This window comes from Podarcis raffonei, chromosome 16, assembly GCF_027172205.1.
Source record: "Podarcis raffonei isolate rPodRaf1 chromosome 16, rPodRaf1.pri, whole genome shotgun sequence".
In the NCBI taxonomy this organism is placed as follows: domain Eukaryota; kingdom Metazoa; phylum Chordata; class Lepidosauria; order Squamata; family Lacertidae; genus Podarcis; species Podarcis raffonei.
The window spans coordinates 34,931,136-34,956,347 of NC_070617.1; the positions used below are offsets into that span (position 1 = coordinate 34,931,136).

At 43.5% G+C, this 25,212-nt stretch overlaps 1 protein-coding gene across 2 annotated transcripts in view; it reads right to left on the reverse strand.

The window, feature by feature from the left end:
* Window positions 1-1,849: 1,849 nt before the first annotated feature.
* The window catches only part of ADGRD1 (adhesion G protein-coupled receptor D1), a 286,097-nt gene continuing 262,734 nt past the window's right edge, over window positions 1,850-25,212 (reverse strand). For both annotated transcript variants that reach the window (XM_053368984.1, XM_053368983.1), the window contains 4 exons: window positions 9,614-9,740; window positions 6,927-6,968; window positions 4,042-4,134; window positions 1,850-3,385 (listed from right to left, as the gene is read on the reverse strand). In XM_053368984.1, the coding sequence (XP_053224959.1) occupies window positions 3,290-3,385; window positions 4,042-4,134; window positions 6,927-6,968; window positions 9,614-9,740 (358 nt within the window). In that variant the 3' untranslated portion in view covers window positions 1,850-3,289. The remainder of the gene's footprint in view (window positions 3,386-4,041; window positions 4,135-6,926; window positions 6,969-9,613; window positions 9,741-25,212) is intronic.

Sequence of the window (25,212 nt, forward strand, 5' to 3'; positions counted from 1 at the left end):
GCAACCCACCAGATGGGCAGTGTATGGATATTATAATTAGTAGTATGGATGTTATTATTATTATTACAGTGGTACCTCTGGATGTGAATGGGATCCATTCCAGAGCTCCGTTCGCATCCTGAAGCGAACGTAAGACGCGACTGCGCATCTGCGTGTGCGCGTGCGTGGATCGTGTTTTGCTGCTTCTGCGCATGTGCAAGTGGCAAAACCCAGAAGTAACGAGCTCCGTTACTTCTGGGTCGCCGTGGAGCGCAACCTGAAAATATTCATCCAGAAGCTACTTCAACCCAAGGTATGGCTGTATTATTATTATTATTATTATTATTATTATTATTATTATTATTATTATTATATCACTGAATTAGATTGCTTTTTTGTCTGGGCTCAAGAACAACCAGGCAGATGTAGAGCCCAGGGAGAAACCCCAGCCATTTCTCCTCTGGGGTAGAAGGAGTCCAGCAGCACCTTCTATTCATCAAGAGGTCATTGTAGCAGCAGAATTAGGGATGGGCTATCAAGAAGGCAGCAGGTCGAACCTCCAAGGAGCGCACCACAGCCATCACTGCCACCGCGGCAGAAACAGTGGGCAGTGGAGGCCAGATCTGTTGCCCCTGTGGATCCCACTGCCTGAGGTGGTCACTTCACCTTGACTCATGAATAGGTTAGCCCTGCTCACCACCATCCTTTACCAGATGGGAGTGCACCTAAAGTTCTTCCATAGCTGTGTGATTCAAAGGTAGACAGGAAGCTGGCTTATACCCATTCAAACCAGTTATCTCAGGGTTTTCTAGCAGCCAATCTGGGTAAATGCCATCTACATAGAATATCAACCGCTCTCCAAGGTTTCAGACGGGAGCCTTTCCCTACCATAGTGGGACATGCCAGGGATTGAAGCTGAGATCTTCTGCATGCAAAGCAGATGCTCTACCGCTGAACTCTAGTCTCAAGCATCCCCCGTTCATTTTTTTAAAAAAATAATACTCAGGGCCAGACCAATCAGGAGGCAGAATGAAGCAGCTATGTCAAGCAGCTCGCTCCGTTGGTCGCCTCATTCTTCACTGGTCCTGTTCTGCTCTGCTTGGGTTGCCATTCTCTCTCCAGCTCAAAAGAATGTTTCAGATAGCTCCTTCAATTGTTTTTTTGCCGATGATTTTATTGTTTTATCCTTTCTGCAAACCACTTGGAGGGTTTGTTCGTTTTGTTTTACAGTCACGTGGTGTATAAAGGCTTATGAAATAAATAAATAAATAAGACATGCCCCCCCCCCGGTCCTCTGGATCTGATGAGATCCTACACTTGAATCAAGATCACCTCTGCCCCCTCCCATGTTGCAGGCATGAAGAGCAAAAAAGAAAAAGCTGAAAGCCGCAGCTCTGCCCCGCTGGTGGTTTCTCCACCCTTCTCCTGTTATTCCTCACTCTGAGAATGATCCAAGGGGAATCTTCCTCAGAGCAAGGAATTCTGGGCAAAGCAGCCAGGAGAAGGCCTGCACCACCACCAAGGCAGCTGAAAAGTTCAGTTTAAACTTGGGAGCAAGGGGGTGAATTTACATTAATATAATTGATTTTTTAAAAAAATATTATTATTATTTACTGAGCACTTACCCACACTTCTCTTTTGCTTCACTTTTTCCAGGCACAGGTCCACACTCCCACCCTCCAATGCTTTCTTTGCAAAAACCCACTCTTTAAAGCAGAAGCGCAACAATTTGGGTTGTCCACAGTTTGCTGTTTGGTTTGATTCAGCTTTAAAGAGTGGTTTTCCACTCTTTAAGCTCTGGAACCACAACAACAAAGGATACCCAGGCACAGAATTTTAATGTGTGGACTGTGAAAAGCATGTAGGAAAGGCAAGTGTGGTTAAGCCCTGAGCTTAAACAGGATTTCTAGCTGTTGTCTCAACGATGTAGGTACTTTCCCAGCCACCTCTCACTGCAAGGAACCAGTGCCGGGCAAGTGGGCAATGGTGGTGAGAACCCCTTGTGCTGGCCTGTTTAAGAAAGCCATCTGCCAGCCCTTACGGCTGCAAAGGTGACTTGAACTGAGTCTATGCAATTCCTGGAACTGTATCAGAAAATAAACACGAGTAGCAAAGCCAATAAAGGCAAAAAATACATTTGTAGAATTAAAACAGGTGTTGCTTTCCCCTTCAAAAGACATTGCATCACTGCACTGCTGGAAAGACTAAAGGTTTGTTTATCAGGAGATGAAATAAAGTAAAATAACAACATCTGTGGATAATAACACAATCCCAGCTGCAGTCCGGCTGACGACTTCACAGTAATTTTTCTTCTTGTTGTTGCTGGTTTGTATGAAAGCGTTTTCGTTTTGTTTTGCATTTCTTTGTGGGGAGAGGGCGCTCCTGTTTGGCATTCAGCATCCGATGCTGCCGGGCAAAGAAGACAGATAAACCCAAGAGTCAGCTTTGTTATGATTCCCAAAAGCATACAGGTTAATTCTGTCCGCAAAATCTATTCAGCAGACAGTCGTTGATTCTCATCTGAAAGACTGCAGGCACCTGACTCATACCAAAGGGTGTTTTGGCTGATGCAGACAGCACTCCAATAAAATAACCCTGCAGGTGGACAAAACAGTCATTGGAACTTACCGTGGCAAAGCCCAAACAGATGTATAGGCCATGCACACTCAACATCTGCCATCATTGTTGGTCCCAAGGCCAATGTGCCACGTGATACATTGTTTGATCCTGACTCTATTTCCCCTTCTGTCTTTGACTTCCATGCCACTTCCAGGTGAAATGTCTGTTGGCTGGGTGTTCTCTGGCAATGCTTCTCCTGGGTAATTGGACTGCTCATATTATTTAATGCAAATTGGGGTTGTAGCACTAGACAGGAATGGCGTGGTTTTAATAATGCTACACACAAAAACACACATTTGCTTTGCAAGGCGGAAAAGCATGTCATGATCATCGTTCCTGAGGTGCCATTAAACGTCCGAAGTCCCATTACTGAGGGAGTGCAATCCATTTCCCCACACTTAGTGTCTCTGCTGCTGTTTACAAGACCATCCAGTGTATTTTGTCACTAGCTATTCCATAGCTATTCCTAATGGACGAGTGGCAGGCAGTATGCAATACTAACAGAAGCTGGAAGGGCTGACTTAATCCCAATGCAGCATGGGAAATTATCTCCCCAATTTAGCAGGTGGTGGTTAAAGGAGTGGTTCCTACTGGCACAAATTCTGAGAAAATACTGGACAGGCAGGCAGCATGTCGAAGATCCTGAGGATACGGTTTGGATATCAGAGAGGAGGGTTGTGAGGGTTTGCCGTCAAACTGCTGAGAGATCAATCTTGTTTGCTGAATTGGTACTCTTGTCCCAAGTGTTGAGTTTCGTGGGGGTTGTTCCTGGCCTGTTCCCAGTTATCTGGAGTGGGAAGGAGGGAGAGAAAGGAAGAAAACTGTGTAAGAACGTTTCCTGCTTCAAGCAAACTACCACTGACTCCCAGAGAAGTAAACTTGAACCCACTGGTTTTCCCTCAGGCAGCAACCCATGTCTAGATGTTGTTGGACTGCAGTTCCCATCATCCCTGTCCACTGGTCATGGCAGCTGGTGCTGATGGGAGTTGGAGTCCAACAACCTCTAGGGGGCCACAGGTTCCCCATCCCTGTCTCAAAACTCACATCATCAAAGAGAGTAGTTAATAAACAACATTAAACATACCTGCAAGTTTTATCTAGGCTCTATAAAAGTACCCCTTTCTGATTCCCAAAATGCAGTCTTGTCTGAGCAAAGAGATATGGAATTTAGGGCAGAACTAAGGCAAACAGTTGATTAACAAGAAGGTCCATTGGTTCTCGAGTCTCCTGTTTGCAAGGGACCCTTTCCACAACCGTGTGCACATCTGCCGTGGTACTAATAGCGCTATGTATTCACCAAACAACATAACAAGACAAACACAGCTATTTTTTCAGGTCCTTTTTCGGTTGCATATGTGCCATTATGCCATGGGAAGAATTGTTTGGGCAAATCGTCTGTCCAGTAGGATAACGAAGCCTTAGGAATTCTAGGAATATACTTACAATGTCCGAATTGAAAGGTTTCACATTGATGTTGCGGATCGAACTGCTGGTGAGCGACCACACCTTGGTTTTGTGTTTAAAGGCAGCTCTAACCTTGGCAGGGAGAAGAAAGACAAAACAGAAAGATTCAATCCTAAAACCACCCCTCTCCACACAAATCTTCTGTCCCCACACTCTCCTTCTCTGGAGCAGGAAAGGCAGGTAAGGGGAAGGTTAGGTGATGGTGCTTGAAGATGGGCGTTTGCAGGATAGTCTACTTTTCTCCTCGCCAGCCCTTTGGGGTCCATCTGCATAGGAAGGAGATGTGAGTTGGTGCCTACAATTTTAAACTTCACCAGGAAGGGCAGTGGGCTCCCTTTATTAGCATTAGAGGTAGATGCTAATAAATACAAATAATACAAATTAATTTATTAGATGCTAATAAATACAAATTAATACAAATAAGTATTAAGGTTTGTTTCCAATATAGCAATCAGTTAAAGTCTTTAACTGTATGCTTGATGTGCTGGTACACTGCTGTTCCGCAAGTGAAAACAAAAGCATGTTACCGAAGATCGTTGAGCAGCAAATTGTGCAACAAGAATGAGCAGTTGCAGAAGAATCAGCTGCTGCGCAAGAGGAAACATATTATCAAATATGGTTGTGCATCAAGCTTCTGCCTTTGTTGTGCAACCTTTAAACTCTGCAATTCACTAGTGCAAGGGCACTAGTGGGCAGAGAATGTTGGATATGGCCCATAGTTTTCCCCCTCCTTGCAATAATAGCTGAAGCCATTATTTATTTCCCCTGTCAATTACTGTCTCTCACCCTCCCATGTTTCTATGGCAAACTACAAAAATCTAACGGGGAAAGGTGAAATGCCATCTATAAGCCCAGCACAGCCAGCTCCTGAGGCAATCAAAATAGCTCCTTTTTTACAGCACACTTTCCCATCCAGCCCTTATGTTATTGCTTGTAAAAGTCAGGAAGAAATGGAATTTCAGCCTGATGTCATCAAGTCTGAATGCTGCAATAGAACTTACTTGTTCCTGTCAGGATTTCTTAACAACTGGGAAGGGTTCCTTCCCACCCTTAAATTATTAGTTTGCTTAACTCTCCTACTCCTGTAAAAAGCATTTTACTCATTGGGTATGAGGGTCACGTAGAGCACATGTAATACAAAGTCTAGAAGACACAATGAGATGTAGTTGACAACAGCTTCAATTCAGAGTCAAAATAAACAAATACGTATGTCTATGATGGATTATTGTTTACAGGAACAACTGCAGGCGGTGATCATTTTGCGGGTGCCCAATTGATGCTCAATTGCTGATATGTGGATCCTTTAGGACCCAGATGAGGGCAGAACAGAGGCAAAACGCGGGTGGGGGGTGGAAAGGGGCCATAGTGAGTGTGTGTAGAATGTAATCTACAAGGACAGAATTTGCATTGGTTTTTGCACCCACTTTCCCCTCTGGCCTAGCCCACCACTGAAATGTAGCCCTCAAAATGTGGCCCAAAGGAGAGAGTGGTCCTTGGACTGGAAAATGGTTTCCCATTCTAACAGCTGAGGTGGCTACTTCAGGGGGCAGGTGCTGGAGGTGTGGGGCAGTTGTGGTAGCCCCTGTGCTCCTGAGCTGCCTGCTCTATCCCGCTATTCCCCTCTGCTGGATAACAAAGCTACGAGTGCCACACGGAGCTGTGATTGTTAAGCCAGCCCATTGCCCTCAAGTGTGGTGGAGGACACAGTCCTGTGACCAGGGTTCAAAATTCAACTGCCATTCCAGTTGGTGGTGTGGTGCAACCTTGTCATTTCTCTCAGGCAGCAAAATGTCTTTGGGACACCCCCTCTCCCCATCTATTTAATGTATTCATACAGTGGTACCTCGGGTTACATACGCTTCAGGTTACATATGCCTCAGGTTACAGACTCCGCTAACCCAGAAATAGTGCTTCAGGTTAAGAACTTTGCTTCGGGTTGAGAGCAGAAATCGTGCTCCGGTGGCGTGGCGGCAGCGGGAGGCCCCATTAGCCAAAGTGGTGCTTCAGGTTAAGAACAGTTTTAGGTTAAGTACAGACCTCCAGAACAAATTAAGTACTTAACCCGAGATACCACTGTATGTCACCTTTCTCCAAAGCTGGTATTCACGGTGGCTTACCAAATTCAAAAAGATTGTAAAATACAAAGTCATAAAAGCGATCCAGTTAAAAACAATGGTACACAAGTACATCAAAACACATTTAGCACCAGCATTAAAGTACAGATTTCCCGACAGCAGCCCATAGGTCAGCATTGCTGCACCTTAGTTTCACAAAGGCCTGTCTGGACAGGAAGGTCTTAGGCTGCCAGAGGGAACCAATTTAACTGCTCTTGGAAGGAAATTTCACAGTCTGGGAGCAGCTGCAGAAAAGTCTCTCTCTCTCATATCACCACCAACTATGCCTCTAATGTTTCTGGAACTAAGAGAGGATGCTCATCCAAAGATCTTAACATCCAGGGAAGTTTTTGCAGGAAGAGATGATCTTTTGGGCAGCCTGTGCCCAAGGCATATAGGGCTTTATAGGACATGACCAACTGTCCTGTAGCATCAACCGGCAATCAAAGGTTTCGGTGGCTGTCCTTGACGGCAGCCTAGTCTCTTAGCTTTTGTGAAGATGCCATAAACTATGGAAGACAGCAGCTAAATATATATAATACACATTCACCAAGGGGAATAAAAGGCCCACTCCCCAGAGAAACATAATTAAATGGCGCCATTCTCCTAACACTGCGGCTGATTTACAACCGGATTTTAAATCATCGTATTGCTTCACTAAATAAATACATACACACAAAACATATATAATCCCAGCATTGCTGGGCCATTGGTTTTTACTGCCAAAGGTTCTCCTACATGGAAACATACCTCTGAGTTCAGGAGACAGTGAAATAGGAAGATGAAGAACCCCTAAAACAGTAAAATAAAAAGAAAGAGGTTAGGATTTTACAAAGGATTGTTTGAGCAACTGCTGTTGAATCTAAATGGCTCCAAAGGGAAAACGTGACCTTCTCATCAAGGTGTTTGTTGGGGACCAGAAAAACATGGCCTCTAAATGCTCTGAGAATCTCTTTCAAGGTCACTTGCACGGAGACCCCAATGCAGCATTTGGCAAGCTGTTGCCCTCCATATGTTTTCGACTGCGACTCCCATCAGTCCCAGCACTGCACTGGCTTGGGCTGATGGAGGTCATAGTCCGAAACATCTGGAGGGGCAGCAGCTTGGCAAAGGCTGTACTAATAGTGTCCCTCTTTATGACATGTCGCAGCTACAGCTGCAACACTCTGGGGAACATACAATCCATCCACAGAGACTCTTTCTGGAGGCAGAGGCCAGTCCTGTTGTAGCAATTGCCACTCTGCCTTCCACCCCTGAAAGAGGAATGTGAGGTATCACCTTCTACTCTAGGCTTCCACTGACAATGCCCATATCCAATCAAGATATTATTTAGTTAAAGGTAAAGGGACCCCTGACCATTAGGTCCAGTCGTGACCGACTCTGGGGTTGCGGCGCTCATCTCGCTTTATTGGCCGAGGGAGCCGGCATACAGCTTCCGGGTCATGTGGCCAGCATGACTAAGCCGTTTCTGGCGAACCAGAGCAGTGCACGGAAATGCCGTTTACCTTCCCACTGGAGCAGTACCTATTTATCTACTTGCACTTTGACGTGCTTTTGAACTGCTAGGTTGGCAGGAGCAGGGACTGAGCAACGGCAGCTCAGCCCGTTTTGGGGATTCGAACCGCTGACCTTCTGATCGGCAAGTCCTCAGCTCTGTGGTTTAACCCACAGCACCACCCGTGTCCCTTTAGTTAGATTGTCTTTAATCCTAAAGTTTCAGGGAATAATAATGGTAGCCATTGACCAGCGGTAGCCTTTTGGAATGCTGGTTGACAAGGCAACTTTCAAGTGAAGTCTGTCACATACAGTTGCAATCAAAATTATTCAATCCCCCACTGCAAATCAGGTTTATTATTAAAATTTACAGACTTTTGGCTGTTAGCAATCAGCAAATTAAACAAAAACAATTGAAATAGCTCGACACAACAGATGCTTCAAGTGGTTTCCCCAAATTCAGCGAAATTGCAACTTAGTCCCACTATTATTCAACCCACTGAATAGAACCACTCACAACAGCACAAATACAACAGGTGTTGTCTCAAGCACACCTGATGCAACTAATCAAGGGCTTCATTTGTTGTACCAGATGTGCTTGAGCTGGAACACATGAAATACCTGAACTGGCTGGGGGCTTGCTGAGTGTCAAATTTGGCTGCGCGTTAGAAATATGGCTAAGTCAAGAGAATGGTCCAAGAAGGTAAGATAAGAGGTCATTGCCCTTCACAAACAAGGAGAAGCATACAAAAGAACAGCAAATGCCAGGGACACACATTGTCATTACGTTATCCCACCCCATTTATTTCAATGCAAAGGAAACGCAATGCAAAGGATATGTGTGTGCAATCAATCACGTATCCTTTGTGGAATGAAAACAACTGCAGCAACAAACACTGTTTTGTATTCCCTGATTTGCTTTCCTTTCTGGGCATGCAACAAATAAGCAAACACCGGCAATTTCTGCTCCTGATTTTCTTTTCATCAGAATTCTGCAAAATCCCTGTATGCTGCTCCATTTTCTAAGAGAGAAAAATCTATGCCTTCTAGCAACAATACCCAACAGCAATGAGCATGGACAGTAGCACAACCTTGGCCAACCTAATACTCTGACTGCCTGGTTCACCTCATATTTAGTGCATAAGATAGCAAACGACGACATTGCTCCAGAGGCCCCGGTGTTACTGTTAGTTGTGAGTGATGTACAGAGACCATGAAAGGTCAGAGGAAGCGGGGCGAACAGAGAGGCAAGATACTGCGCACAATCTGTATATAGAATGTTTCGTATAACCTTTATCTTGCAGGCTTCTTAGTGCCACGATGCTGAAGTCAGATGCCTCATCTTTGGGGGATGAGGGTGAGGACTATGGAGCAGGAGGGTAAGGGCATGCAGCAGCAGCAGTACCAGAAGTGTTCTCAGATGAGCCTGTGAAGCTAGTGCCCCTTCAGCCTGAGGATATATTGCTGCCATTCTCTTACTCAGAGGGCTCCATTGCAGAAGACCTGGGGCTCTCTGATTCCATCTCAGTAGGAAACAGCTGGAGAAGCCTTAGAGGTGCATCTTTCAGCAGAGACGGTGTTAACAAGCAGGCTGCTCCTGTTGCTACTGCTCTATAGCACCATGTTTCTCAAACTCGGGTCCCCAGCTATTGTTGGACTGCACCTCCCATCATCCCTGACCACTGGTCCTGCTAGCTAGGGATGATGGGAGTTGTAGTCCAACAACCAGAAGCTGGGGACCCAAGTTTGAGAAACACTGATATAATGGCTCCTTTCTAGAACAACTTCCAAACTCTGTGTTCCTCAAAGCACATCCTGAACTCTGCCCTGGCTCACCCTCTGCCTGAACCCCTCGTCCCACCTTGCCTCACCTCACACCCCGGTGAGATTTTGTCTTGCTGCACTGCAGAACACTTAGCCCCTTAACTGGGCTATGAACCTACCTGCAAGGAGTTGAATATTGCAAACATGTACTGGAACACCAATGCATGCGCGTTGACCGCCAGAACACCTAAAATCCACGAGCTCCCCAAGATAGGCAACAAGACAGCAACTGCTTTGGCCGTCAACCTGTAAGATAAAGAAGAAGGGTGGGGATTTCAACACAATGAAGATTTTGAAATATACCTTATTATTTCGCTCTATAGGGCGCACCGGACCATAGGAGGGGGAGAGCAGGGGAAGAAAATTCTCCCCCTCTATGCTCAGCGCCCCTTCAGTGAAGGGGCAGGAGAAACGGAGCCCCTTCCATTTCTCCCCCCACTTCGCTGAAGGGGCGCTGTGCAGCTCTCCCTCTCTGCTGAAGCCAGGAGAGTCTTGCTCTCCCGGCTTCAGCAAAAGGAACCCGAAGCCTTTGGAGCACACTGCGCAGTCCCGCTGTGCTCCAAAAGCTTCAGGGATAGCCACCTGAAGCCTTTGGAGCACAGCCGGAACTCGCACTGTGCTCCAAAGGCTTCGGGTTCCTTTCACTGACCCGAAGCCTTTGGAGAGCAGTGCAAGTTCCTGCTGCACTCCGAAGGCTTCGGGTTCCTTTTGCTGAAGCTGGGAGAGTCTTGCTCTCCCGGCTTCAGCAAAAGGAACCCGAAGCCTTTGGAGCGCAGCACAAGGTCCCGCTGCACTCCAAAGGCTTCAGGCGGCTATCCCTGAAGCCTGGAGAGCAATAGGGGTCAGTGTGCACCGACCCCTCTCACTCTCCAGGCTTCAGCGAAAGCAACGCGAAGCCTCCGGAGCGAGCGCTCCCTTTGCGCTTTGGAGGCTTCACGTTGCTATCACTGAAGCCAAAGAGCCTGAATTCGCTCCATAGGATGCACACACATTTCCCCTTAATTTTTGGAGGGGGAAAAGTGCATCCTATAGAGCGAAAAATACGGTAATAACAACAACATGTACTTTATATATATAGATACCACCATATCAAGGGAGAAAAGATCATCACTCATGCCGGTCTGGTACAAGTATGGGAGAAAAAGCCCTATTGATCACCATATTCTGCTGGACAAGGTCTCCAGCAGATCCATCTTACCAGGAGGTCCACATGATATAAGAATCAGGCTTTAGCATTGCAGTACTTATCCTTCAGAACTCCTACCCTTTACTGCTACTAATCCTAATACTTCTCCTTTCTCCTTTTCTGTTATTTTACTTATCTCCTGACCTTCCTCCTCAAGATGCCCAGAGCAGAAAACACGTCAGTAATAAAATAAAATAATAAAATAATATAATTAAAATATCTAAAACAGAGTTTAAAATATCACCTACTCTTGAAGGAAATAATTTCAAGAATAGTACCTCTCAGCTATCAAATGCCTGGGTAAACAGGGATATTTTATAAATTCCTCCTAAAAGTTAATAATGAGGAGGAAAGAGAAACCTCACTAGGGAGGGCATGTCATGAATGGGGAGCCACCACTGAGAAGGCCCTGTCACTGCCAGCCAGACAACCTTCGGTGCCAGCACCACAAACGGCGGCCCCCCAGACCAAGTTGGTTGATAGCTCTTGAAAGCTAATCTAGATGCTATGCTAAAATCCACTGCTGCTTCTAAAAACAGGAGCTACACCTCCAGTTCCTCCTTCCTCTTCAGAATTTCTAGTCTCATCGAATCTATCGATATCTTCCCCTTCCTGCCACTTTTCATCACTAGCTGCCACTGGAGGCATGTTGGCATGTCACAACATGGGCAAGTCACAATAATCAAAAGAAGGTCTATATGTACAGCTGCCATTTTTCATGATAGATGTGTGTTTGCCTTGGAGCAGCTGACAGCTCTTCAACTAAAAGAGAGCCAGAGACCTACTCTTTGTATTTTTTAATGTAATTTGTAGGGCACTTGATTTTAAATAAAACCTCAAAGTGGCTTACAAAGAATATAAAATATGCATTGGAATTGTCAGTAAGTCACAAGTCAAAGCAAGTTTGTTTCTTAAAATCAAAATATAAATGAAACCAACCATATGTGTGTGTGTGTGTGTGTATGCTAAAGTGGACTTTGAAGTCACTCGAACTCAGAACGCAAGGGAGAAACATGCTGAGAGGAAGGCACGCTTGGCAAATCCACACCATGATCAACTCCTGCCCAGGAACCAATGTCCCCACTGTGGAAGGACGTGTGGGTCCAGAATTGGCCTCCACAGTCACTTATGGACTCATTGTGTTTATGGAAGGGAATCTTACTCGGCTACGAGTGATTGCCAAAGAAGAAGAAAAAGAGTATGCTAAAGTTACAGACTACACACACACACACACACACACACACACACACACACACAAAGTTACATATTAAAATATATTTAACTAAAGTAAGACAAGTCAGATGAACATTCAAGAGAATACGTTCCAAAAGTCAACACCCTCCTCTGAGGCTGTGGCCCTGTGGCACATCTCTGTATAACATCTTAGATCACCTTGCGCTCCCTGGACTAAATGTGAAAAGAGAAGCAACTGATGTTTGAAGGATCAGCCACGCTGGCTTTTCATCAACACCATGACACTCTAAGGAGGGCATATTTATGAACATAGGAGGAAGTAAATCAATACCACTTTCAGAAAGGAGTCATTTTATGGGGGGACATTAGCCTGCCTTATATCAAAGTACCCTGTTTCCATGCTTGTCGTGCAATTACTCGTCAGCTATCTAAAGCACTGTACTTAACTGACTGACAAATTATTGTGGAAACTGGGTCTCATCAATTCTACTGCAAACATTCTATAAGTTTGTGGATTTCCTAGCTGGTTTGATGCTTCTTTCCCCTCACTGCGGGTGAGAAAACTGGCTAGTCTTTATGTAGGTGTAACATGCAAAGGACAACAAGAACAGAAGCCACCAGCAGACAGGGTGATGGGGCGCTGGCGCTCACCTAACCTCCTGACAGTTGGGTCATTGTAGCTTACAGTGACTCAGCTGTTGGGAGGTCAGTTGAGTCCTGCCACCTCATCTTACCTCTATGGTGGCAGAATCCAATGGTTTTCCACAAGAGTGGCAACTTTTCACAATAGGATCGTGTGCATCTCTAAGTTACAACGAGAATGCAGCTTAGATGAAATGTATAACTTGGATATTCCTGCCCAGGCAACCTTCCAGAAGCTACAGGCCAGTGGTGGGTGAGGAAGAAAGGCAAATGAGACGTGAGCAACCAACGACCATTTCACCTTTCTACAGTAGGCTAGTTTCTACACACACCCTGCTCCATCCACGAAAGCAAGAGGTATCACAAGAGTTCAAGGAAACATTTTAGCCAGGCAAATATTACTTTGAGTGCAAAGTAGGGCCAATGAGCTGGCATGGCTTTGAGAGAGTTCTGAAGGCCAGTCAAAGAAGCCAGGCGGGTTGCTTCTGGTCCCCCAGGCCTAAGGTTCCCCACCCCTGGAGAAGACACAACTGAGCTAGGCCAGCCAATAGTTTGATTCTGAATAAGGCAGTTTCCTATGTTCCTATGCACTTGAAGAGTCCTTAGCACATGACCTGGGGGATTCTGGGATGGAGGGAAGATGCCACCTCTGACTTTATGTAAGACAACTGGATGGGTCAGAAGAAGGAAAGGAGGTAGGTAACAAAATGGCTTTAGGGGACGAAACTGTCAGTTTGCATTTCTTAGTGCAGAAAGTATTGATCTGATGTATAGAGATCTTTACTATTCTCCTTAATTCAAGAGGGTTCTGGAAGCTTCCAGAAGCTTCTCTGTGTGAAAGAAACAAGCAGAAGGTTCATGATGTTTAGGTTATTCCTTCAGAGAAGTTGAGTACAGCTGACCTAAACTGGTTCTGTTAGCTCTTTCTGTCAAGGTCATGCTGACTATAAAAGTAAGGCCAGAAGGAGCCTGGGTTTCACTTTCTATATCTTTTCCTTCTGGTGTGGTGTTCTGTACAGTGGACGCTCAGGTTGCAAACGTGATCTGCGCGGAATGCACATTCGCAACCCACGTCTGAGCACGTGCGGGTTGCGATTTGGCGCTTCTGTGCATGTGCAAAGCACGATTTAGCGCTTCTGTGCATGCGTGGCCGCCAAAACCCGGAAGTAACCTGTTCTGGTACTTCTGGGTTTCGGCAGTCCGTAACCTGAAAAAACACAACCTGAAGCATCTGTAACCCGGGGTATGACTGTACATAGTATGCTTACTGTTAAGGTTTAGACTTATTATAAGTTATTGTAAGTTTAAGTTAAGTCTGCTGTGACTGGATTTCTTATGGACAGTCCCAATCTTGAATGTATTGGATTTGTGACCATTACAGTGGTGCCTCGCAAGACGAAAAACGCGCTAGACGAAGGGATTTTCCATTTTTTGAGTCGTTCCGCAAGACGAATTTCCCTATGGGCTTGCTTCGCAAGACAAAACGTCTTGCGAGTTCTTGCGAGTTTGTTTCCTTTTTCTTAAAGCCGCTAAGCCGCTAATAGCCACTAAGCCGCTAAGCCATTAATAGCCGCTAAGCCGCTAAGCCGCTAATAGCCGTGCTTCACAAGACGAAAAAACTGCAAGACAAAGAGACTCGCGGAACGGATTAATTTCGTCTTGCGAGGCACCACTGTATGCTCATTTGCCTTCAGTAGCAGTAAAGCTCTGCTGGATGAACTACAATTGCCTCTGATCTATTTTGGGGGGGGGGGAATCCTGCAATGTGTTTAAGTTTTTACTCTGCTAACTATACATTGGAATCTGCTCTGTATCAATATTGAGTATTCTTCCATGACAGAAACATGCAATATGATGAGCTGGGAGGGGGGAAAATACAAAGGACTAGAAGACTTCCTTACAGTGACATTGTTTTACCAGAGCCAGAAATCAAATACTAAACATGAACAGCTTGAAAGTATGGATCTGCTTGAAGGTATGCAGCTGCCACCAAGTTTCACCTAAAGCCATGACCCCACCACCCTCATAAAATCATTGGAGAGCTTTGGAGTGAAATTATGGAGAGGCAGCAACCATGTTAATTCAGATAATGTCTGGAATGGGCCTTCAAATGGACTAAAAGAGCCATTCAATCCAGCCTGGTAGGAGCAGCTATCCACCAAGGGCCTTCCAGTCTGTCTGTACTGTGCATACTGGGAACCTTATGAACACAAGACCAGACTCTGCTATTTGATGTTTCAGCTAACTCTAGAAAGCAAAAGTCTGAATGTAAGGGTACCCACATAATGCGATTCAAGGCGCAAGAACAAAAAGGGGGTGAATCTTTTAAATTAAGTAACTGAGATCTAAGGAGGCTTAGTTCTCACAGCACCCCCTTAGCAAACAAATCATTTTGTGCTTGATTCAAAAGGATACACTACAAAACTGCACAGGGCTCTTCCTTTCAGTGGAATAGAGAAATCTGGGTCACAGAAGAAAGGCTGGATGAGATTCTTTGTATAGATTAGAAATTCTGTTGCCCTTGACTGAAATATCACTCTACAAATAAATTCTGAATGCTCAGCTAGGAATAGAAAAGAGATTCGGCGAGCGCCAAGGACAGTTGTTCACTACATAATTTGTAATTTTTAATAACAAAATGCTAGAAACATATATAACATAATCAAAAGGACACCTTGATCAAGGTGGTTGTAAAGTTTGGTGCAGCAGCTGCAACAGACACAGGTGCCTTCTTGGTAGACACCTACCTAACATTTGGGCACCTGCAGAAGTGCCTCTGCAGATGGATGGGGAGAAGATGGGTGCTTAGCTCAGTGCTGCTCAAAGTGGTGGTCTGTGGCTCATGGCTGGTCCATGAGCCATTAGCTGCTGGTGCCTAGCAACTCCACCAAAGCCCAGATTGGTTGGGGCACTTCAGGGACCAAATATGGTGCCAGCCTCTGGCACAATGCTGTAGGTGGTTCAAGTCTTGACATCTCCAAGTAGGACTGGGAAAGACCCTAGTCTGAAACCCTGATGAGCTGCTGTCAGTCAAGTCTACACTTTAGCTTATTGTCTACACTGTATATAGTAGTGAGCTAGATAGACCAAAGGTCTGATTCAGTATAAAGCAGCTTCCTACAATCCTCACCATGCGACCAATTCCATCCCTATGGAACAGTTACAAGGGGGTTGAGGGAAGACTCCATGCAGGAGAACTTCTTGCACTGCTGGGCATGAATGTAAATCTGGCCTGATGATGATGATAATGGTAAAATGTCAACCAGAAGCTGAGCATTCAAAACAACAACAACAACAACAAAACAATCAAAGAAGCCAAACCAAATAATCAGCAATCTTTTTTTTTAATGATGCAATGCAACGGTCATCTTCTTTAGTGCTAGCAAAGCCCTCTGGAATTCTGCCAGGGCATAAAGGGCATTTCAAAGTGGCATGCAAAACTGTCTGCTCCAATCCTTCTTCTTCCCTTCCTTTATTTAATGCTCCCCCTTTAGTCCTTTCAGTATCAGATAGCAAGCGAGAACACCTGCCTGCCCAACATCTATTAGAAAGAAATTTCACCACTCCAGGGACACCAACTCTATCGCAAACAGGAACGTGGCCCATAACTTACAAATCAATTTTATTTGCTGGATGTGTTTGTAACTAATCCTTCTGGAGGTGGCTGACCTCCACCACTTCAGCCATTCCATCTGCTGAGTTAAGGATGCTGCTCAGGCCTATAAACCAAAGTTATATAAAGAGACGAGGAAAGGTGGAAGTTTTCCCGGAGCAGCTTATCAAACCCAGTACCTTGACCAATATGTTTTTAGCTGACTGTCCCTTATTTAGGATTTGTTCAACAAATATTAGCTCAGCTCAGCTGCAGCTGTGACGATTGCCTAACAGAATTCTATCAAGAGGCGGTATTTCACAGATGAAAATCCTCATAACCCCTCTATTCATGTATCAGGATTACCACCCAAGGTCTTTCCAGGACCACTATTGCATGTTGCAGAAGGATCTAGAATCATAGAGATTTGGGGGAATGAGGAACCATATATAGAAATGGGGAAGAAATTTGATCCAGCTCACATTTGAAGGTGAACCTACCTAATTTGCACTTTCTGAAACAAGAGGCAAACTGAAAGGCATTCAAAATCCACACTTCTCTGAATTTTGTAATGCAGTTGTCCGGTCAAATGATGTACAAAAAAATGCTTATAGAACCATAGGCTTGTAGAGTTGGGAGGGATCCTGAGGATCATCTAGTCCAACCCCCTGCAATACAGCTATCCTATACGAAGAACAAACCTGCAGCACCACACTGTATCCAACTGAGGCATCTGGACTAGTATAGTAAAGCATGCATTAAAATGTATTATTTAGGGAGCCACATATATGAGTACAAATCGACACCTGAGTTCCTACCAGACAGAGATTCTGACAACTTTATTTGGGAATGGGTGAGATTTTTGTTACTTCTCTTAAACAATTGGAAGTCAGTGAAGGACACCAATATGGATGGTTTTGAAGAGAAGGAGACAAATTCATAGAAGATTAGAAGATAAGGTCGTAAGCATCTACTAGCCATGAAGGCTTTGTTCTACCATCAGTGTCGGAAGCAGAATGCTGGAAACTGCAGGCAGGAAAAGCACTGTTATGCTCAGACCACACTTTTGGGCTTCTTCTTCTGCTTTTCTACTGTAAAAACAGAATATTGGACTAGGTGAGCCTTTGACCTGATCCATCAGATTTCTTCTTTTCTTCTTATATATAGATGGAAATTTAGAAAGGATTATTTACTTATTTATTATTTCATAAAATTTATATACAGTGGTACCTCGGGTTAAGTACGTAATTTGTACCAGAGGTCCGTACTTAACCTGAAACTGTTCTTAACCTGAAGCACCACTTTAGCTAATGGGGCCTGCTGCTGCTGCTGCTGCGCCGCCAGAGCATGATTTCTGTTCTCATCCTGAAACAAAGTTCTTAACCTGATGTACTATTTCTGGGTTAGTGGAGGCTATAACCTGAAGCGTATGTAACCTGAAGTGTATGTAACACTAGGTACCACTGTACTGCTTGATTGTCGGAAGGACCTCAATGTGGTTTACTATACATTGAATAAGAATGCAACACATCTCACCCAGATGGGGGAGACTGTGACCATTTGACCTACGTGTCTGCTCTATCTCACTGTTGGCAGGCCACTCTAAGACCTCTGATCTCCTTTCTCAAAGTTCTTTATCTTTAAACCAGGTTTGGTCTGGACAGATCTTCAAATAGAGGACAGCTTCAAACAGAGCAATGTTCACTGAATAGACCTTCAAACAGAGGGCTGTCCTTTGAAAAATAAGACTGATTCAGTAGAGCTCCTCTTAAGTTCTTGTAAGCCACCATGTTCCAAAACATTGATGCTTTGTTGGGAAGAGGGTGTTTTCTTTCTCTGAATGATGCTTTCAGTAGAGGCAGGAAGAGAGAGAGAGAAAGAGAGAGTGAGGATGGCATTCATCTTTGCATGCTTTTGTCACCCAGGAAAACAGAGCAGGGGACTCTGTTCACTGTTAGGGAATTAAAGGTCAAATCCCCACCATCTGGTGGAAGTTGGAAGGCGGTCAGTCCTGTTAAGTAGATTTTCAGAAAGAGAGAGAAACTGGTACTCAGTTTGCCCCTGCCTATTATTAAAGAGAAGCATCCTGTGAACTGTGAAGTTCGGGGCAGCAGCAAAGGCTGCACGCTCAAGTATCTGCCAAGGAGCTACACCAGTGATGGCCAAACTTGGTCCCCTAGCTGTTTTGGGACTACAATTCCCACCACCCTGACCACTGGTCCTGTTAGCTAGGGATGATGGGAATTGTCATCCCAAAACAGCTGGCGGGCCAAGTTTGGCCATCACTGACCTACACCTTAATAGGGGGCCCATAGACAAGAGCCCCCTGGAGCTGCTCCAGTGAGAATGTGGAGTCACTTGTGGAAGTGGGAACTGTGAATCTCCAGAACTAGGAACCATCTCTGGCAGATATATGGGGGGGGGGGTTTGGCATGCCTAATGTTTAAGGCAATTCAAGCATGATAATAAAAGGAATGCAGTTTCCATATGTGACACAACACAAACTTGGATGTGCAGAGGAAATGGGGGTAAGGAAAGATAAATGATGCTACATTTCATTTTTACTTTTTTAGAACAGTGATGTGGGGGTGGGGACTCAGAGAAGCACAGCTCTGGGACTTTTCTTTACAGCAGGAGTGATGATGTATTGCGTGTCAAGGCACCTGAGCGCCAAAGTTCCCACGGCTTGCGGAGAGCAGCCTGTTCTGGGAACTGGGGTCGGGGGAAGCTCGGGCTTCCCCCGCCCCAGCCCCGCACCTGGGGGGGAAATATTTTTTTTACTATTCCCCCCCCCAAAAAAAAACTAGGTGCGCCTTATGGGCTGGTGCGCCCTATGGGGCGAAAAATTCGGTATTTTGGTTTATGGGTTGAAATAGGCCACAACTTTATTGGTTACAGATGTGAGCAGTTTGGCTTAGGCATTGGGGTGAAGCCAGGCTATATTTTCACTCCTGCCCATCTGCAGGGAATCCGCTTATGGATAAACCACCAATAGGGTGCACCCTGTAACTTACATCGAATAGGGGCACCCTGAGAGGTCCCCATAGGGCTGTGACATGGCCCTAGCCCACATCCAGGCATCAGACAGGATTCACACCCTGGATCCCTTTAACAGGATACCCATACTGAGGAGGGAGAGGTGAGGCTACAACCTCCCCTCCATCAAACAAAGGCTTATCAAATGCCTAACCTCACAAAAGTTGTGACAATTGCTACTAGGTAGGCGAAAACCAAATGGCTGGTGCCAAATTGCCAAGTGGAAAAATTCCTACCAAGAAGAGTTTGGATTTGATATCCCGCTTTATCACTACCCTAAGGAGTCTCAAAGCGGCTAACATTCTCCTTTCCCTTCCTCTCCCACAACAAACACTCTGTGAGGTGAGTGGGGATGAAAGACTTCAAAGAAGTACCAAAGAACCCTTCAGATTGAAGATTTTCATATTGAGATTTTTAAAGACATTCCTAAACACATTCTAGACGCAAGAGGCCTTTATAAGGACTTGGTGATACTGCTGAAAAGGAACTACATACCATTCAGGTGGGAATTTCCTCAAGGCTTGTCTTTTAAATATAAGGGGAAGAAAAGAAGAATAAAGACAGTGAGTGATAAAGACAAGTTCTTAGGAGAACACGAAGAAGACTTACAGAAGGAAGTGTTTCCGGGACAAGGGCCACATCCTTTAAGCAAGGGATCATTAGACACGGGTACGGAACCACCGACAGAAGAGGAACAACGACTAGGAGCTGTAGGAGGAAAGAGTAAATAGCCCCATCATGGCTCTGCAACTTCTAACTTGGAACTGTAATGGTCTAAATATCCCCAGAAGAAGGAAAAGTATATTTCATGCTTTAAAAAAAGACCAGTTGGACTTGATTTGCTTACAAGAGACGCATGTGACTAGAGCACATAGAAAATTACTTATAAATAAAAGATTGGGACAAGAATTTATATCTTCAGACAGAGTAAAAAAGAGAGGAGTGGTGATTTACGCAAAGGAAAGACTGCAGCCGAAACTAATTTTTAAAGATGATCAAGGAAGATATTTGGCAATTGAAATCCAATCTCAAGGAGAAAAGTTTTTGATAGTGGGAATTTATGCACCAAATGAGGGGAAAGCTGAGTTTTTCAAGAAGTTGCATGAGACTTTGATGGACTATATGGATTACAATTTAATTATGATGGGAGACATGAATGGAGTAGTTTCAACAAATATGGACAAATCACAAAGACAGGTAGTTACAAAAGACGGAAGACTACCAAAAACCTTTTTTGAAATGACTGACAATATGGACTTGATTGATATTTGGAGAACAAAACACCCATTAGAAAGAGAGGGAACCTTCTTTTCTGAAGCCAAAATGACATGGACTAGGATCGACCAAATTTGGGTCACTAGCGGAATGGCATCGAATATAAAGAAAGTGGAAATCTGCCCAAAAACCTTCTCCGACCATAACGCAGTAAAGATGGTGATGAAGCAAACAACAACTGGCTCCTTCAGATGGAGAATGAATGACACCTTATTTGGAGATGAGGAGATTTGCAAGAAGGCCCAAAAAACTTTGAAAGACTACTTTGAAATCAACTTGAGGACTAAAGTAGAAAAAAGAATAATATGGGACGCAAGTAAAGCCGTGATGAGAGGATTTTTGATACAACAAAATGCATTAAAGAAAAGAAGCCAAAATGAGAAGAAAGAGAAAATTTTGGAAAAGATAAAAGAAGGGGAAAGGAAACTAAGATTGAAACCAAAATCGCAAGAGATTCTAAAAGAAATTAAATTATATCAAACACAGCTTATGGAACTGATGAATCAAGAAATAGAATGGAAAATTAAACAAATGAGACAAAAGACTTTTGAATCTGCAGATAAATGTGGTAAGCTATTGGCTTGGCAAATAAAGAAGAGACAAAAACTCAACACGGTAACAAATTTAGAAGTGGATGGAAAGAATATATTTAACCCAGTGGAGATTAGGAATTGTTTTCAGAGCTACTTTAGACAACTGTATACACAAGGGCCGCAGAAAGAAATGGACATAGAACAATTCCTCGAGAAAAATGGACTGAAAAAGATTTCTCAGGAAAGTAAGAGAATTTTGAACCAGGAAATATCAGAACAAGAAATAGAAGGTGCCATCCAAAGTATGACGTTGGGCAAATCTCCCGGACCGGACGGACTGACTTCCAAATATTACAAAGTTTTGAAGGAAGGGTTATTACAACCTTTGAAGGAAGTCTGTAATGAAATTATGGAGGGGAAAAGGGCACCTGATACGTGGAGGGAGGCTTACATTACACTTATACCAAAGACAGAGACTGAAAAGACCCAACTTAAGAACTACCGACCCATCTCGTTATTAAATGTGGATTATAAAATCTTTGCTGATATTTTAGCAAAGAGACTGAAAAGAGTTTTGATGGAGGAGATTCATGGGGACCAAGCGGGCTTTCTCCCGAAAAGGCACTTGTCGGATAATGTAAGGAATATAATTGACATTTTGGAAAAGTTGGAAGTGAATATAAACACTAAGGCAGTTTTGATATTTGTGGATGCCGAGAAAGCCTTTGACAATATTTCTTGGAGTTTTATGCTGAAGAACCTCCGGGGGATGGGGGTAGGTCAAGGGTTTGAAAATGGTATAGGTGCAATATATTCTGAACAGAAAGCAAAATTAATTGTAAATAATGTGGTTACAGAAGAGTTCAAGATTGAAAAAGGGACACGTCAGGGGTGCCCTATCTCCCCACTACTTTTTATATCGGTCCTGGAGGTTTTGCTAAATATGATTAGGAAGGACCAGTTGGTTAAAGGGGTTCAGGTCGGAGCTAAACAATATAAATTGAGAGCATTTGCAGATGACCTGGTACTTACATTACAAGAGCCAGAAGCTAGCACGAAAAGAGTTTTGGAACTAATCCAAGAGTTTGGTCAAGTGGCAGGATTCAAATTGAATAAGTTAAAGACTAAGGTATTGGAGAAAAATCTAACACTGTTTGAAAAAGAAAGGTTTCAGAATGTGACAGGGTTAACTGTGGTTAAAAAAGTGAAATATTTGGGGATAAATATGACAGCTAAGAATGTGAATTTATTTAAAGATAACTATGAAAAAACTTGGATAGAAGTGAAAAAAGATCTGGAGATTTGGTCAAATTTGAAGCTTTCCTTGTTAGGTCGAATTGCAGTTATAAAAATGAATGTATTGCCAAGAATGTTGTTTTTGTTCCTAGCATTGCAAATAATGGATAAGACGGATTGTTTCAAGAAGTGGCAAAAAGATATATCTAAATTTGTCTGGCAGGGCAAGAAGCCCAGAATAAAATTTAAGATACTAACGGATGCAAAGGAAAGGGGGGGGATTTGCCCTGCCAGACTTCAAACTTTATTATGAAGCGGCAGCTTTCTGCTGGCTAAGAGACTGGCTACTTCTTGAAAATACAGATATCCTGGATCTAGAAGGTTTTAATAATATCTTTGGGTGGCATGCATATTTGTGGTATGACAAGGTTAAAGCACACAAAGGTTTTAAAAACCATATTGTCAGAAAAGCACTACTAAATGTCTGGACTAGATATAAAGATTTGTTGGAAAACAAAACCCCAAGGTGGTTGTCGCCAATGGAAGCTAAGGCAGTTAAAAAGCTAAATATGGAGTCTAAATGGCCAAGATATTGGGAAATTCTGGAAAAGGAAGGGGACAGACTGAGATTGCAGAGTTTTGAGAAATTAAAAGGGAAAGTGAGAGATTGGCTGCACTATCATCAAATAAATGAAGTGTTTAAAATGGACAGTAAAATTGGCTTCCAGGTGGAAAAATCAAAATTGGAGACTGAACTGTTAGAATCCAGCACTAGAAATTTGTCAAAAATGTATAATTTGCTGCTGAAATGGAATACACAGGATGAAACGGTTAAATCAAGTATGATTAAATGGGCTCAGGACATTGGTCATAACATTATGTTTGCTGACTGGGAGAAGTTGTGGACCACCGGGATGAAATTTACGGCATGTAATGCCTTAAGAGAAAATATTATGAAGATGATCTATAGGTGGTACATAACCCCAGTCAAGCTTGCAAAGATTTACCATTTGCCTGACAATAAATGTTGGAAATGTAAGGAAAAGGAAGGCACATTCTTTCACCTCTGGTGGACGTGCCCGAAGATTAAGGCATTCTGGGAAATGATTTATAATGAACTGAAAAAGGTATTTAAATATACCTTCCCTAAGAAACCAGAGGCCTTTCTCTTGGGTATTGTCGGCCAAGGGGTGTTAAAGACGGATATAACTTTTTTTATGTATGCTACAACAGCAGCAAGAATACTCATTGCAAAGTACTGGAAGACACAAGATCTACCCACCCTGGAAGAATGGCAGATGAAGGTGATTGACTACATGGGCCTGGCAGAGATGACGAGCAGAATCCGAAACCAGGGAAGAGAAGCAGCGGAAGAAGAATGGAAAAAATTTAAGGACTATTTAAAGAAATATTACAAAATTAATGAAAGTTAAAATGATGTTGGATTAGAAAATAAATGGTTACTATTAGTAATGGATAAGATAAGGAGAATAAGTAAGATCAAACTAAATTAAAATAAGGGAAGATTTGTTGAATAAATGATTAGAAATTGGAATACAGAAAAGGGAGGCATGAGGAAGTCGGAGAAGTAAGGTATAAGAAAACAAGATCTGAAATTGTACTTGTTTTGTTTGTTTGTTTGTTGTGTTTTTTGTATTGTATTGTTATGTTTTTGTTGTTATAAAAAAATCCTTTAATAAAAAAATTTAAAAAAAGAAAAAAGAAAGACTTCAAAGAAGTGTGACTAGCCGAAAGTCACCCAGCAGCTGCATGTGGAGGAGCGGAGACGCGAACCCGGTTCACCAGATTACAAGACTACCGCTCTTAACCACTACACCACACTGGGTCCCACCGGGAAAAGCTGAGTGAACTTCAAGAGTTCTGGCAATATCATCCAGATTACTTTGGTGGGTTCCCCTTGCTCTGGCTACTGAATGAAGCAATAACAAGAGTTTTCAAGTTTTACTATTGTTCATTCCACATGAACATAAAGGAATTTAGTGAATGGAGGCAGCTTTATACTATGACTGTCAGCGGACCCTAACAAATTGGGTGCTATGCTTTGTATTACTATTGTATGTGTGCACGAAGGATCAGCATAGCTGGCTGCGTATTTAGACCTTGTGGGTCCCTGCCCTTCTGCATTAACTCCTACGCCGCTCTATGAGACCCTAGGCCTGCCTTCCTTCCCTCTCACTCACTCTCTTTTAAAATTATGTGCGGAACTAAGCTGAAAGGATAATGGCAGATGCATTGCATCTCTGTGCGCTGTAGCAAAGTAAAAAAAAATCCATGCTCCTTGTAAGATGGTACAACTTGCCATGAAATGTGATACATTAAAGACATTGCCAGAAATTGCCAGGCTAGCATCCTTGGCCCTATTTATAATCCAAGGACTCTGTGTCAGCTTTATGGAGAATCAGAAGACTAATATCAAAGTTATGCTGTTGCATAAAGTAAACACTCATTCAAACAAGCACCTTGCACTGCTCCATGGGCAGTGGCATAAATCACGGATGGAACCTGGTGGCTCGCTTAGCAGCACAGAGCTTGATATGCATATATCTCTTTGCACCATTTTCCCAAAGCAAAAAAATGAAAAAAAGATATGGGGTAATTATTAACAGGAGGGAAGTATCTGTATTTTTGGATTCAGCATTCTTCATGCCTCAGGATGTGATTTTTCAACTCCCCAACACATATTCTATATTCTAGAATTTTTCATGTCTTCATTTCTCTTTTTAAATAGAGCTCTGGCATCCAAACTTAAAAATGATGCCAGTCTGTGCTCTATCTTTTCACCGCGCAACTGACAAAACAAGAACATCATCATGCCTGAGCAAATGACAGTCCAGCCCAAGTTGTGTTTTTTTAAGTTCTGTAGATTCCAATGGGAGATTTAACTTTCTCCCATTAATGGAACTTAAAATTTGCTTCACTTTGGCTGACTTATACTGACAGCCCTTATCATAGCAATCCAGTGAAAACATTCCAGACTATGACTGTTCAAAACAGCACAAGGTG